Below are 17315 nucleotides of genomic sequence, written 5' to 3'. Positions count from 1 at the left end.
TAAAAAACTTCCACAGACTGTTGCTATAGGAAAGGATATAGTTTTATTTGTCTATTAAGAGTGTTTCTAAAAAATCAAGACTAGTAAAATATTGATGAGTTTTTAGTTCTTGAGTTCTTATAATGGTAGTTTAAAAACATATAATAATTGTAAGTCAAGCTTTCTAAATCTGCTTGCATGTTGGTGCGCAGGGGCTCAGAAATTTTGTTTAATAATCATGCTAGTTCCATCTCAGCAATTATGTTATTTGTTTAAAATTTAATGACTTTTCATAAAGTTTCATGTCTTATAATTTAAATAAATCTGTTACAGTTGTGATTTCTTAGGTGGATGATGTACTATATTTATGAAAACAGAATTGATATAATGACCTCATTTGATGTTCTTTACTGACAATTTTTTGGTTATTTTGTTGGGAAAGATGTGCTCTTTTTTAAATTTTTTTTTAATTTCCTGTGAACTACTTGGGGAAGACACTGCTCTAAATTTATCTACCTTTAACATTTGGAAGGTAAGCACTTTTTTTTCTTCTTACTGGTGGGCTGAAAAATGTACTGAAACAGTAAACCATTATTTCTGACTCTTTTGACCTGAATTATAGCAGTGGCACTGAGTAGACACCTTAACTGTTGACACCTGAAATAGAATGACATTTCCACCTACATTCTCAAAGAACTTAAGAGCAAGGTTTGTTCCTTAGTTTGACAACTTCTATCACTATGTCCTAATTCTATGTTTGCAACCCAATGAAGCTATGGAATGAATTGGAAACTTTCATTTCTACCAGGATCAATAGAGAGATGTTGCTGGAATTCTAGAATGATGTTTAGAAAGAAAAGTCAGAGCTCTCTTCTGTCTGCTTTAAGGGGCATATCAACATTTCTTTCAAACAAGGTAACTTTTCCATATTTCTCTGAGATACCTTAGTTTGCCTCAGACATCTATTATATTATTACATATTATTAAATATGATTAAGATATATTACCAATAGTATTCAAAATAAGATGTGAATGTATCATTACTAAGTTTAGATGGACATCGACACCTGTTTTGATATTAGTATGAATTCTCTCCATATAGGTATTATTATCCATTTTAAATGTAGTAATAATCTCACTACTCTCTATGTGAAGCTTCATAATATATGAAATGTCTCCGCATAAATTTTCTTATTTATTTGATTCTCTGTTGCAATTGTGAGAGACAAGTGTGTATGTACCTCCCAGGAAACCATTCTTCCCATAGGTCTCATGGGGGGATCCATTTTGAAGGCCACAGTGATTCTGATGGGCATTCATACATTCACCTACTCATTCTGCAAACATTTTCTGTATTTTGACTATGGAGTTGCATGTTGGCAGTTGGGCATTCATCTAAAACAATAAATAAGATAGGACATCTGCCCTCAATGAATTCACAGTCTTCTAGAGTCAGTGGTGTGCTCAAACTCAAAATGGCTCTTGGGAAGCAGAACTGATTGTCATAAGCTGTTGCAAAGCAATGTAAGAAACAAATATATCAGAGACAGACAGAGAGCAGAGAGAGTTGGTTATTGAACAGTAGCCTGGCAGACAAGGAGAACATCACAAGCACATATATACTATCATATACAAGAATAAAATGTTTTGAGGACTATGTATAGTTTATTAAAGCTTGAGTATTAGAGACAAAGCTGGAAACTCAGGCAGAGATGAAGTGATAAATGGCCTTGAGACCATTTGTAGGAGTTTAGACTTTATTCTGGAATGAATTGGAAGACCTTAATTTTTTTTAAAAGGCTGATAAGATTGGTGTTCCTTGGGTAGGAGGAAAAGTGAAGAAAACAAAGAACAGTAACTCTTTCTAAATACATAAAACAGACATATAGATCAATGGGACAGAATAGAGAGTCCAGAAATAAACCCACACATATGGTCAATAAATTTAGGTCACAGGGTTCGTGGAAAAGGACAGCCTCTTCGATAAATCATATTGGGATAATGACAGATATATGTAAAAAGTGAACTAGACCATTTTCTTACATCATATACAAATATATACTAAAAATGTATTAAAGACTTAAATGTAAGACCTAAAACCAAAAAACTCCCAGAAGCAACCATAGATCATAAGCTCCTTGCCATAGGCCTTTCTGATGACTTTTTGAATCTGACGCCCAAGTAAAAGCAACAAAACAAACAAACAAACAAAAAACACATTGGGACTACATCAAAATAAAAAGCTTTTGCACAACAAGGAAAACCACAAACAAAATTAAAAGGCAAGCTATTGAATGGTATAAAAATATTTGCAAATCATATATATGATAAAAGGTTAATACCCAAAACATATAAATGGACACAGATGGGGAGGTGGGGTGAGGGCATGTGCTGGGGGTGGGGGTGTGCAGGGAGTGGTCAAGGGGGGGAAAAGGAGACTTATATAATACTTTAAACAATAAAGAATTTAAATTTAAAATAAGTAAATAAATAAATAAATAAAATTTTTAAAAAGAATTCATACAACTCAATAGCAAATAAACACACGATATGATTAAAAAAACTGGCAGAGAATATGAATAGACATTTTCCCAAAGAAGACATACTGATGACCAACATGTACACCTGAAAAGACGCTCAATATTACTAATCATCAGGGAAATGCAAGTCAAAACTGCAATGAGATATCACCTTCCAGAATGGCTAAAAAGAAAAGACAAGAAGTAGAAACTGTTACTGAGGATGCGGAGCCCTCATTGGTGGTAATGTTAATTGGTGCAGCTCCTATAGAAAACAGCATCAAGTTTCCTCAAAAACAAACAAACAAACAAACAAACAGAGCTACCACATAATCCAGCAATTCCACTAACTCAAAATGTTTATGTTTATTGCAGCATTATTTATAATGGCTAAGATATGGAAACAACCTAAGTGTCCATTGACGGATGCATAGATAAAGAAAATGTGGTACATATACACAATATTACTCAGCCATATAGAAGAAGAAAATCTTACCATTTGTGACAATGGATGGACCTTGAGGACATTATGCTAAATGAATTAATTTAGACAAAGACAAACAAATACCATATGATATTACTTACAGGTGGAATCTAAAACAGCAACAATATCAAACAAACAAAAAGCTCATAGATACAGAGAACAAGAGAACAGATTGGCGGTTGCCAGAGGACGTCGACAGAATATGAGAGAAATGAGTAAAGGGTATCAAAAGGTACAAACTGTCAGTTATATTACATGGGGATGTAATGTACAGCATGATGATTACTGCATTGCACTTTGGGAAGTTGCCAAGAGAGTAACTCTTAAAAATTCTCATCACAAGAAAAAACAAACAAACTTGTAACTATGTAAAATAATCATTTAGTAACACATACAAATTTTGAATCATTATTTTGTATACCTGAAAGTAACAGTGTTATATGATAATTATACCTTAATTTTAAACAAATAAATGTAATTTTTAAAATCATTTTTTTAAAAAGCAAAAAAAATAAGTACCTTCATGTCCACAGGGACAGGCTTAATGGTTTATGAAGTAGTTACCACACTTTAAAAGTTCATACTTGTCCCTTAAGTTCCACCGAATGGATAGAACATAAGCGTGGCATAGAGAAGTCACCCTGGTCCCACCTTGGTCTAAACTGAAAGAGTAAGTACCATAAATATACATCATGAGTACAATCTTATCCAGTCTATAGATTAGGTTAAATGGCCAAAGTCTGAGAACATCCTCAGCAAAGGTGTGCGAGATGATTAGGGTGTTTGAACTTGGGCCTCCTACACAGGTTCAGACAGAACCATTTACAGTTTGAACAAGCCTCCCATTGCAACGAGTGGAAGAGGCCTTTAATTAAAAAAGCTCCTGCTTAAACACAAGCGCACCTGTTAGGATTTATAATGGGAAATTCCAAATAAAATCTCCAAATTTGCTCAAAGTACTAAATTTGAGTCAAAACAAACACCAAAAGGAAAAACACTGCAGAAAATTCACATAGAAACTGGGACCGTGAATTCACAGCTTCTGGACCCTACTGAGCATCAACACAGTTATCTTCTAAGTTCTTCCTTTTACTTCCTTTCCTTTTATTTATCTTTTGAGTGGGTAAAATGTAATTAAACCTAACCACCATGTGATTCTTCCATTGGGTGTAACCAAGTTATGACAATAGTAATGTAGTTTCTACCTCTCTTGATATAATAGTTGTACTTCATTGAACAAAATCAAAATTCTAGAGAATATGAAATGAGAAGTAGTGCTAAAAGGATTGGGGAAATATTTAGAGAATTGTGTAGCTCTCTGGCTGTTTTAGCATCCTTTACTTAGTTTTAAGTTTGTAGGCCAAGAGGTGAGAGCCTAAACTCTAAATATTTTTCAAGCTCAACATTATATTAACAACATTGTGTCTTCTATATGGCAGAATATTTCCCTGGAAGAGGATTAAAGTCTAGAGGATACCTATACCTTACTTGGAAAGAAGAAATTTATTTAACTAAATAGGCTGTCTATATTTTATATTTTCAACATGTTTCTCTAAACTGACTCCCTTCCTTCTACCCCCCAAATACCACCATATTTCACTGTCATGTCATGTCAACAAAACTCTGTTATACATCCTCATTCTGGTATGGTCAAAATCAATATCCACCATATTATCTTATACTTTAATGCTTTGGATTCTGATTATTGCCTCTATCATTACTGAACTTGGTTTTTAAAGGTCTCAAATCCAAAGACCTATTATGAGTGTTATAGCATTTGATTCAGTGAAAGTCTCCACATTATAACCCCAGATGCCATAGTATTTCACTCTATTTTATTGGCCCTACCCTGAATCTCTTGGATCATTCTTTTCTTATCTACTTTTCTAGCACCGTTCTTTCTATCTTTTACTATCTTTCTATCAGAGAAATGTGTATATTCCTAAAAATTAGCATAATTTCTCTTGATGAAACATCCTTATGGTTTCATTGAGTATCTTAATGTGTTTTGTGGACAGTCCCTGCTTGCCTTTCCTGAGCACCAAACAATATTTTGAAATGTTGGGTATTTCTCCTGAAAGTCAGTATAAAACTACATCAAACTGAAATTATTTTATTCTCCCAGAATCTTGATTTTCTTCTCTGTGTGGCTTTATTATGTAACACTATGAACTGTTCAATTTAATTTATCAAAGCTTGCAATCTTGATGTCATTCAAGTTCCATAGTTTTTATACTCTCACCATCATCCATTCAATCATTAGCAAATGCTCATCTATTTTGGAGGCTTCCACAGATATCTATTTTAAGCTCCTACCATCTAGAAAAATGCCCAGAGAGAGCAGATTTCGAGTAAATGTTCTATGAGTAAAATAACTACAGATATGCCAAACAAAAATGCAATGCATGGTTAAGTAAGGAATAGGGTGGAACAAGGAAGATCATAAGTATAAAATTTGAAGTTGGATCTGAATCAGATTTATTAGCTGTGTGACTTTGGAAAAATAACTTGACATTCCCGTGCTTCATTTCTTTTTTCCATTTATAAAGCAAGTCAATAGAAATTCCTCATAAGGTTGATGTGAGAATTAAAAAGGGTGATGATGCATTAAACATGTTTAACAGTTAGCTTGGCTTTTAAGTGCTCCAACAATCACTACTTATTCTTGCCTTATTGATATTAAATCTATGTACCTACAAACATACTTACATACATGTATATAAATATTTGTATAGATACACATCTATAAGTCTCTATCTATATCTATCATCTATCTATCTATCTATCTATCTATCTATCTATCTATCTATCTATGTCTGTCTATCTATCTAATCTATCATCTATCTATCCACCCATATACATGAAGAGTAATGATATGTAGCACCTGGTCTGGAAATTCAATCAAGGCACAAGAACTCCAGGCTGATTAATGCATATTCTGACTTGTCCCTTAAATAAAGGGTTTTTATTAAAGTACTCATATTCCATATCTGCCCCATTGTTTATGATTTGTTTTATATTAGTGTCTTTTTATTCACCTGGATTATAAATTGTTCTGATTTGGAGCAACTACTAGTATTTTATCAAGTAAACCTGGCACTATTATTGAGATTTAAAACTCCATTATACTTTTATGCCTCAGAATTTTTGTGCTGGGGAAAGGTCTCTGAAGATACTCTGTTAAGGATTAGGGAGCAGTGAATTAGGTAAATGGGTATGAGTGATGGGTCATAGGATTTGTATACTCCCTGATATTGATCTTTCTGGGTTGCTTCACACAGTGTGAGTATAGAACTGCCTTACTCCATTTCTAGAAGCGAGTAGAGGAGCCCTGAGATCAAAGGTACCCTGGGACAAGATAGGTAAGCGGGGTCATTTTGCTGTGACAGGTGGACAATTAGTTATGATTTCCATAAGTAATAAAATTGTGTTCAGATTTACTTTAGTAAGTAAAATAATTGCAAATTTATGTTATGTCATAGAATTAAGGATTTGAGAACAAGATGCCACAGATTTCAACTTTTAATTCACTTATTATAACTGGTCTCTAAAGCATAAAATTATGTATTTTTAATTAAAAATGTGTTCTCTTAAAGAATCCATATCATTGTTTGTCAAGAGGCCTTACCTGCACAGTTACTATATCTGTATGATCAGAATAATTGTCTTTTTAAAGAAAGACAAGACATATTGAGTAATAACTTTGTAAAAAAAAGTTATGTTTATAGAAGGGATTTCAAATTAATGTTAACTTATCCTATCTAATAAAAGAGAAACATGGTAATTAGCCGTACATCCGCTACCCTTCCCATTGGCTAATCAGGGCGATATGCAAATTAACTGCCAGCCAAGATGGCGGCCGGCAGCCAGGCAGCTTGAAGTTAACATGAGGCTTGCTTGCTTCAGTGACGGAGGACTCCAACATTCCCGCCTGCCGCTGCTGGCCTCTGAGCTTGCAGTTTGAAACATTATTATAAATATAGAAGCTAAACAAAACCCCAGAAACCTGCTTTCAGCCAGCCGTGATCTCAGAGCTGGATTTGATACAGTGTTTCGATTATAGAACCCAAACAAACCAAATACCTGCTTTCAGCAGCAGAGGCCTCAGAGCTGGAGCCAGAGCTAAAGCTGGCCCAGAATTTTTTTAAAAAAGAAAAATAGGAGCGGTTGGGAGCTTCAGTCACCCGCCAGCCTGAAAACAGCCATCAGCCCCTCACCCAGACTGGCCAGGGACCCCAGTGGGGACCCCCACCCTGAAGGGTGTGTGACCAGCTGCAAACAGCCATCATCCCCTCATCCAGGTTGGCCAGGCACCCCAGTGGGGACCCCCACCCTGATCCAGGACACCCTTCAGGGCAAACCAGCTGGCCCCCTCCCGTGAACCAGGCCTCTATCCTATATAGTAAAAGGGTAATATGCCTCCCAGCACCGGGATCAGCGGGACAGGGGGCAGCGCCCAAACCCCCTGATCGCCCTGTGGCTCTGTGTGTGACAGGGGGTGGGGCCACAACCTCCCTTTCCGCCCTGCTTGTTCGTGACAGGGGAAGGCGCCCCAACCCCTGGATCAGCCCTGCTCTGTGCCTGATAGGGGGGAGCTCCCCAACCCCCTGATCATCCTGCGGCTCTGTGTGTGACAGGGTGTGGCGCCCCAACCCCCTGATCGGCCCTGCTCTGTGTGTGACAGGGTGCGGCGCCCCCCCCACCACAGGCCTTGCTCTGTGTGTGACGGGGTAGAGCCATAACCTCCCCATCGGCCCTGCCCTGAGTATGACAGTAGGGGTGCCTCAACCCCCTGATAGGCCCTGCTCTGTGGGTGATAGAGGGCTGCGCCCCAACCCCCCCACCCCTCCACGGGCCCTGCTCTGTGTGTGACGGGGTAGAGCCATAACCTCCCCATTGGCCCTGCCCTGAGTGTGACAGGGTGCGGCGCCCCAACCCCCTGATCCGCCCTGCTCTGTGTGTGACGGGGCGGTGCCCCAACTCCCCTATTGACCCTACTCTGTGAGTGACAGGGGGGAGCTCCTCAACCCCCTGATCGGCCCTGCTCTGTGCGTGACAGGGTACGGAGGCCTAACCCCCCTGATGGGCCCTGCTCTGTGAGTGACAGGGGGCAGCGCCCCAAACCCCTGATGGGCCCTGCTCTGTGCGTGACAGGGGGTGGCGCCCCAACCTCCCCATCGACCCTGCCTTGAGTGTGACAGGGGGCGGTGCCCCAACCCCCCAATCGGCCCTACCCTGAGCATGACTGAGGGTGGCATCACAACCTCCCAATCTTCCCTGCTCTGTGCATGACAGGGGGCAGCACCCCAACTCCCCAATCAGCCCTGCTCTGAGCCCGATGAGGGGCTGTACCTAGGGATTGGGCCTGCCCTCTGCCACCCGGGAGCAGGCTTAAGCCAGCAGGTTGTTATCTCCCGAGGGGTCCCAGACTGCGAGAGGGCACAGGCCGGGCTGAGGGCACCCCCCTCACCACCGAGTGCCCTAATTTTTGTGCACCGGGCCTCTAGTCCTATATAATAAAGAGCTAATATGATAATTAGACTAAACAGCTCAACAACCTTCCAGACATCCCTCTGATGACCTTCTGGATGAAGCTGGGGCTGCAAGGGCCTACCGAGGTAACCAGGTCTGCCAAGAGTCGGATCCCTTGCACAAATTTCGTGCATCGAGCCTCTAGTTTTGCAATAAAATTGAATACTTTTACAAATAATAAAATCATCCATGCCAAAGTGACTCATTCAAGTTAATTAATTTTCAAATGCTTTAATGGAGTTATTATGTATAAAGCCTCAGAATAATGAAATAAAGCTTTGGATATTCTGTGGAGTTAGCAAGTATTCAAATAATTTCCTTGGATGTTAAATGCTAGTAAAATGTGCTTTTAAAATCTAAGAACAATATTACTTTAGGATAAAAATGTTACGAAAAAGCCAGAGAAGTAATTTTTGAGTTTTGTATAAAAATGAAAGATTAAATAAAAGGGCTTAAATACAAAGTCTATAAAAATCATATAATCTCTCTAAGAGTTAAGGAGGTTATTTTAATCAACTGCTTAAGGAAATAGTCTGAATAGAAATAATCTAAATGCCCTGAAAAGCAATATGTTTGAGATTAGATATGAACTATCAGTTTACCAGGGATGGCATACAAAGTTATTTTTGAAGCAAGAGGCAGCATAAGGAGATTTTATACTTGATTCATTTTATGTTTGACTTGCTGGTATGAATTATTTCTAAAAATCCAAACTTTGGAGAGATTGCTATGAGCTTTGGATTTCTGAAGGATGTTTAAGCATGTGTAGTGTCACATTATCAATTCCAAATTCTCATCAGCATGGTAATAAGCTAATCTAGTGACAAAGCTTTAAATGATGTATCCTTGCTTGTCACTGAAGAGAAAACTTTACACTAGGTGAGAAATTATCCTTATGATGAACATAAGCTACAAGAATAAAACATACTTTGTAAAAAAAAATCTTATTGATAGCCAGTAACAATCATCACTAGCAATAATACACCAACTCTGTGTTTATTTATGTCTTTCTTTCTGAACTTAAAAAACAGCTCACAGACATGGCTTCTCCACCTCATTAATTTTTATTATACCCCAATGAGGTGTGTATTTATTAATGCAAAAGTACATTATTAACATTGACTGAGCTGAGACATGTTTATAGGTATTCATTTAAGTAAAAGATCCTCATAGATAGACATTTAGACATATGAGGGGTAGGTTAAAAGGGGAAGATGAGCCAGTATGCAGCAGCTGCTCAAATCCATTAGCTGCTTAGATCAAAATTTAGAAAAGGATTTATAAATGAATGCAGTGAATAGCTTCATGATTAAATTCTAGTTACATTTAAAGAATTGGTTTGGTTTTATGTCAGGCTAATTAAACTTGCTATTGAAGTGATGTAGGGATGTTGTTATGATCTCTATATAAAGCCTCAAATGAAAAATTTCTGTGACAATTAAATGTCAAGAAAAGATTTTCTTCTCCTCAGAAACTTAGAGAAAATAAGAGTCCATTAAATGTTAGTGTTTTTCCTTTTGTTCTGACCACTGGAGTCCTAAGCAATATTTATGTTTTGACCACAATAATTATGAGACATTATGGCCTACACTATCTTGACCTCTTACTAAGAAATGTATTTTTTTCCTGGTACTCTACTTATTTACATATTTATCTATTGTAGCACATAATTTTATATAGCAAGTCATATAATTCACCTTTGGAATGATGTTAAGATAAAAATATTATTAAAATAAATATCATATATGTATATATATGCTATTTTTCATGTGTTAATATATATTGAGTGAAAAATCAATTGGAAAAAAGCTTTAAAAGATATTAAATTTGTCTTATATTTAACTTAATTATTCCACATACTAGGTATAACTTACTATTGCTAAATCACCAGGAAAAGGTGCCTACACTTACTTACCATCATTCTCTTCAAAACCCAGAATCTATGACAATATTGTTAGTTTTTGATAATAGCCACAGTAATCTTTGTCTTGTCTCAAATTCATTTAGTAAATTTAACTTTCCAGGTCCTAACCATGTATCATCCAATTACTGTTTTAATTTAAAAAAAAGATTTATCAAAATAATTAATATGATATTAAGAAAAATAAATATATATAAAAGTTACTGTAAGTCCCCAAATTCCAGATTTATAAAAAGATCTAATTTCCCTTAAAGTCTCAAACTTCCATTCAAAAAACTATGAAAGTGGTTTATTTACTAAATTCGAACAATGAGAAGAAAGGCATAAAAATTACATACTTATTTTTGTTACTAGTATTTACTTTTGTTATATTATGCAAGTATTAATAAATTAAATATAAAATGGTGTTTGGTGAAGAAAACTTAAGGACTTTTGTAAAGATTGTAATATAATTATAGTTTAAGAGAGAAATGGAAAATTAAATTGAGTATGCCATAATGTGAATATAATAATATTTATGTTATAATAGGAAAAGATGGAGTATCACTATAGTTAAATAAGATATATCATCTGTAAAATGGAGTTACATTTTATAAAATAACAACCTACCTTGGTTATGCAGATGAAATGAGTTAATGTATTTTAAAACATTTCTGACAATAAGTATTCAATAAATACTGGGTTGGGCAATAGGAGGTTTATAGTTGTAAGCACAAAACTCAGGGTTTCTTATTGTATTTATTAATTATTGTATTATGTTCCATATGAACAACTATAAACCTTCTTTTCCCTACTCTTGTATAAGCTACTAATGTAAACTCAAGACTTTTGTAAAAAGTTGTTTTTAAAAATCTCTTTTACTAAGCTATTTTAGTAATGTCATCCTAACCACCAACAGAAATTATTTGAAACAATCATATATGCACTTAGAGCACCTAGATTTTTGTTTCTATAACATTATGAAGTAGCTGCATCTAGGCTTGACTTAGGGGGTGGGTAGTGGATCAAGATGTAATTAGAAGAAAGCTAGAATATTTTAAAATATATTTCTGGTTAATAAGAGGACAAAGTAGCCAGCATTAAGGGAATCACAGTAGACAAACTGTGACAATTTGCATATGCATGTAAACAAGTTGAATCTGGAAAAACTCATTTAAATTTAATGTAACTCAGAATCAGAGAGTTTAATATCATGCATGTGTGTGTCTATAATATATAATTTTCATGCAAATGAAAGATGCCTTTAATAGGATATGTTTATATTTTATTTTCTTAAAAAATATGTATCTATTTATAATATAGATTAGTACCTTTTTCTAGAAATATAATTAGAAGAGAACCATCTAATGTTTATTTAACATTGTACAATAGGTCTTAGAATCACATCGTTTTAAGCAAATGTAATAACCCCAAAAAGCAAAAGCCTATATAAAAGCTATAGATTTCAGGTATCATTGATAAAACAAAAATAACGTTCAAATTATAAGAGGCTGAGTCTGTTAAAGAGGTATCATTTCTGAATGAAGCAACCAAAATTCAATTGGTTGATAATTCAGAAACTGACTTTAGATTGGATAATATGATCCTCTTTTCTATTTTATCTTTGAAGGTCATAGTAGAGAAACATATTTGATAAAGTTGTTATATATATATATATATATATATATATATATATATATATATATAATAATTTCAGCTTTAAAATGTGTCAAGAGTAATGAGGTTTCTCCACCCACAAAAGCCTTTGAACTTTAAATATTCTATTAACAATGAGCAGCACATTAATGCTTTATGGATCTATGAGACTGGACATAGAAAATCATAATATAAATGAAAGTTGCCACAAAGTTGTGTTTTTTTTTTTTTAATGTTACTTTACCTTTGTATCCTTTCACTTCCTTTCAGAGCCATTTTTCTTTTGCTCATCAATTTCCTCCCTCATTTTCTGCCCCTAATCACACAACTACCTTGACTCCTAGAATCTGATAGTATCCATGCTCAAGCCTAAGTATACTAGAAAGCAAGTTCATTGACCCTTCACTCTCTCTGTACCATCTATATTTGCATTTTTCTTCCCAAATATTATCTGGAAAAAAGAAAAAACTAAACCTAAAGAAATCAATTTTTATATCATCAGTATATACATGATATCTAGTCAGGGACTAATTTCGAGGCAGGAGTGGCCTTTCCTATGTAAATGACTGCCTGCTTCAATCAGGCATGTTTCAGATCTTATGCGTAGGCATGGCCTCCAGAATAGATAGAGAGATGATAGATAGATAGATGATAGATAGATAGATAGATAGATAGATAGATAGATAGATAGATAGATAAATGATATAGATAAATAACAGTGAGCTTTCCTTGTCTAGTCATAAACTTTATGTGCTGGTACCAACGTGCTCACTGCAGCTGGGGGTGAGTATATGATAGCTGTGACTAGGAATCCTAGGAAGGCACAATCATACAGACATGTAGGATCTTGAATTTGGGTGGTGAACACACAATACAGATGATGTATTATAGAATCGTACACTTGCAACTTATATAAGTTTATTAACCAATGTAACCCCAATAAATTCAATAAAAATATTTTAAAAGGCATGTAGGCTTTTCTAATAAATATATTTCTTCTCTTAAGCATGTAGAAAACTTTACCTATTTTGCTGCCACTGCTGATTTTGGGAGGAAAATAACCCATTTGATATACAGGCTACTCTGAATCGGTGTATATGTCTCAGATTGTATAGTGCAAAGAAAAAGGTATAAGCCAGTAATATTTGCATATCATGTTGTCTGAATTTGCTGAAAAGACTCTACTGAACAGAGAAGCAATTAGGAGGATTATTTTGTATTATTAAGTTACTTTTTAAATGTGTATTCTGAAAAGTATTAGGTTCTTTAATGCACCACATAATTATTTTCTAAAATAAAAAGAATATATCTAGGCTACTATCATGGCATATTTGGTGCATGTAAAGTACCTTTATAAACTCCTTAGTCAAATCTACTTTAAAAGACAATATTTCGATTTTTCTAGGGCCTAGATCAATGTTCTCCAAACAGATTCATTATCATGTCTTTCTTTCCTTTTGTCCTTCACACTCCTATAGTAGGGTGTTTGCACTCTGATTAATTAGAAATAATATGTGATGAAGATTGTATAGAGAAATCTTAATTATTCCATTCTTCGGGGTGTAATTTTAACTTAAAAATCATTTTGTGATGAATTATGTAGCCAATATAGTTACATATAAATTATTAACACAAAGATTCATGACCCTCCTATCTATATTTTATTATTTGTAATCCTCAAGAATTTAAATCAAGTAGGATTACTTACTAAGAAATAAAACTAAGATTTTTTTCACCTTGTACTCTATCCTCAATTTGGTGTAAGCCCTAATCAAGTTAAACAATTGCAAGAGTTTTAAAATCAATAATTTGGTTAATTGGATATATGATCTATTTTAAAAAATGTATATTATAATATATATATATACATATATATATTATATATATGTATATATATATATATATTATATGATCACACATGGTATATTTTCTCTAATAAAAAATTGGAACAACTGGTTAGGAAGTTCTAGTCAGAATCTGAAATATTAACATTTCAGAGGCATTTCTTTGGTTAACTACCATAAGCAGAAGTTTTATACTATTCAAAAATTTTATGTCCAGAAGATTCTATAACAAATACTCTATAATAAACAGTAAAAAAAAAGAGGCAGAAAGTAGATATTTTAAAAAGCAGACAGAATTCAAAATCTATTTTTTGCTAGATTTCAAAAGATATTTAAAGTCTAAAACTATCTGCTTTCATGAATAAGATTTTTTTTTTTTATCTCCCAGGCTAAAAGGTTGCTTATTTTAAGAGGACAGCCTTGGCTGGGTCGCTCAGTTGGTTAGAGCATTGTCTGGATACACCAAGTTTTCAGGTTTGATACCTGGTCAAGGCATATACAAGAATCAACCAATAAATGCATAAATAAGTGGGACAACAAATCAATCAATCTCTCTCTCACTTTCTTGCTATCTCCTGCCTCTCTCCCTAAAATCAATTTTAAAAATTTGAAGACGGCAAAGATTTCGGGGAATTTCAAAATCTCTCAGGAGGAAAGGCATTGTTTTTCTAGTTCTAATCCTTACTGAGATTTTTCTACTGTTTAAAAATCTGAGGATTTATGCTTTTGCATAACTAAATTTGGAAATTACATATATATATATATATATATATATATATATATATATATATATATATATACATACATACATACACACATGAAAAAACACATAAACTTTACTCACAGGCAAACTGAAGTATGGCCTCTCTACTAAGAATACTTCCCCAAGTGTTGGCTGCTAAACACTGGTAATGGCCAGAATCTCTTGCTTCACTCGGATTGCTTATAATGAAGGTCCCGTCAATCAAACTGTAGCGATAATCACTTTCCAAATCAATTTCTGTTCCATTTCGAAGCCATCTAAGGAAAAATCAGAAGACAAATTGTGAAAATGACTTGAGACATTATAATACTCCCTGGAAGTGTCAGAATTTCATTGAAGGACATTTTTAAGACTTAAGAAAAATAAGTAACAGTGAATTTCTACCTGTAATTGGGGACTGGATTGCCACGAACTTCACAATTCAGTGCTACTTTCTTTTCATCAGAATCAGTTGGGAAAATTATATCATCTGGTTCTTGCACAAACACTGGCCCATAGTCCACACTTTCTGTAAGGACCAAGATAGATACACTTTAAAATTTCTTGAAATATCAAGACATGTTTTTTTTTTCTTAATTACGTTCGCATTAAAAATTCTTGCTCTTTCCTTGTACTCAAAGGCATATTACTAAAAGAAAGGGTTAGCTATGAAATTATATTGTTTTAGTAGATTGCAGAGATTTAAATAGATTTTTTGTAGTTGACTGAGAATTCTCATAAAAATAGGATATATATATATAATGGAAAACATTTCAAGCATTACTTTTGTATATTTTAAAATATATATCTTTATATTCATCTAAAGCAGAGTGTTATTATGTAAATAATACTAAACAAAAACATTATTTTAAAAACCTAAAAGTTTGTAAAGCTCTTAGAATGTTAAAAATAATATACAATAAAGAAAAAAGATATGAATTAATAGTGCTACTACTTGAAATCTACAGATATAAAAACATCAGTCTTTCATATATTCCTTTTTGCACTTATTCAATCAAGCACTACTTAGTGCTGAGAATACTGAAGTGTAGGGAGAAATCATGTAATACAAATAAATATATTGTCATGGAGTAAATAAAATATGTCCCCCAAAATTTAAATAACTCAATAAAAATGTCAAAACTAATGGTCATCAGTAAGTAAATTAGGTAAATAGGAGATCAGAACAGAAAAGACATTAAAAAAGGAGGGCAAAAAGGAAGAGTACTTAAATTTACTAAGTGCCTACTGTATGCCAGGCATTAGATTCTATCTCATTTAATTAGTGAATACTCAGAGAAATTCTATAATAAGGTAATTTTAAACTAACAAAACTTTCATGGAAAAGTAGAAATGAATATAGGCTCCATATGTCCGGTTGGGCTTGAGGAAGACCATTCTGCTAGAGAAATGATGAGTAAATGTGCTGTGGGAGTACGAGTCATGTTAGCCTGTAGTAGTGTGAGAATTTACAGAATTATATGCATACCTAGGATCTATAGTATCCTGAATTGTGAACCTAGGAAAAAAGTAAAAACTTTTTGCTTTATCTACACTAATAAAAGAGAAATATTCAAATTGGTGTCACTCCGCTATGCCCACCAGCCAATCAGAGTGACTATGCAAATTAACTGAATAAAGATGCAGTTAATTTGCATACACAGGCACGGAGCGAAGACTGAAGGCTCCGGCTGGAGTGAAGACTGAAGACTGAAGAGGCTTGGCTTCTCCGCTGAGGCTGGACCAAAGGCCTGGGTCCCGGGTACTGGAGGAAAACCAGTGCCAGCAGCCGGGGGAAAGAAAGCCTATTGCGCAAATATTTGTGCAATGGGCTTCTAGTTTTTAATAATCATGAATTCGATTACATGATAACCTTAGATCAAGATTCTCACCATGGTACATTTTGGGATATTCTGTGTTGTGAGACTGTCCTGTGTTTTGTTAGATATTTCCCATCATCCCTGGCCTCTATTCACTAGATTCCAGTAGCACACCTCCTCAACAAAATAATAATGTCTCCAGATACTGTTAAATATCCTCTGGGGTCAAAATTACCCTCTTTTAAAATAACTGCCTTAGGAAAATGAAGAGGGGAAATTTTAGAAAAGCCGTATTTCCAATGTCTGTACTAAACAATTTGAAGTTTACTTGATCTGTGGATAACCACGAGAAAATATCAAGAAAACTATGCAAAAATGTGAGCTTTAAAATATTATAACTTAAAAAGATGTATACTTTCACACTTCAAATGTAGGTAAATTAATTTTCTTTATTTAAATGCATGATAAGTCTATTCTTTTGGGGCAAAGACAATAAGTGTCATGATATTCTAAACATTCATCCAACAAAAACTGAGCACTCATAACGAGTAGATGATGGGAAGTATTTTCTTTGAGTCCTAGATAACCTAGATGAGGTTCTTTATTTTAACTCACAGCAAAAAATATTATGAAAATAACTGAAATGTATTTCTCTACACCAAGTTATACCAATGTCACTGAAAACTTTTTATTTAAAAATAAGGAAAACAAGTGATTGGATAAATAAATAATGAGAAAATTATTCTCAAAATATTGTAATTGTTTTTGCATCATAATTAATTTAAAAATTTGGCAAAGCACATGAAACCTCATTAAACTCTCAATTAGAGTTAAACTGC

At 34.5% G+C, this 17315-nt stretch overlaps 1 protein-coding gene across 1 annotated transcript in view; it reads right to left on the bottom strand.

Annotated features, from left to right (window-relative positions):
• CNTN5 (contactin 5) overlaps nucleotides 1-17315 on the bottom strand; it is a 1066495-nt gene that overhangs the window by 417700 nt on the left and 631480 nt on the right. The window contains exons 5-6 of the mRNA XM_081099170.1: nucleotides 15062-15185; nucleotides 14759-14934 (exon numbers count right to left, since the gene is read on the bottom strand). Coding sequence (XP_080955296.1) covers nucleotides 14759-14934; nucleotides 15062-15185 — 300 coding nt within the window. The remainder of the gene's footprint in view (nucleotides 1-14758; nucleotides 14935-15061; nucleotides 15186-17315) is intronic.

The sequence above is a fragment of the Myotis nattereri genome (assembly GCF_964212035.1).
Source record: "Myotis nattereri genome assembly, chromosome: 9".
Lineage (NCBI taxonomy): Eukaryota > Metazoa > Chordata > Mammalia > Chiroptera > Vespertilionidae > Myotis > Myotis nattereri.
Note: the sequence above shows the minus strand (reverse complement) of the source record. Positions and strands in the feature narration are given on the sequence as shown.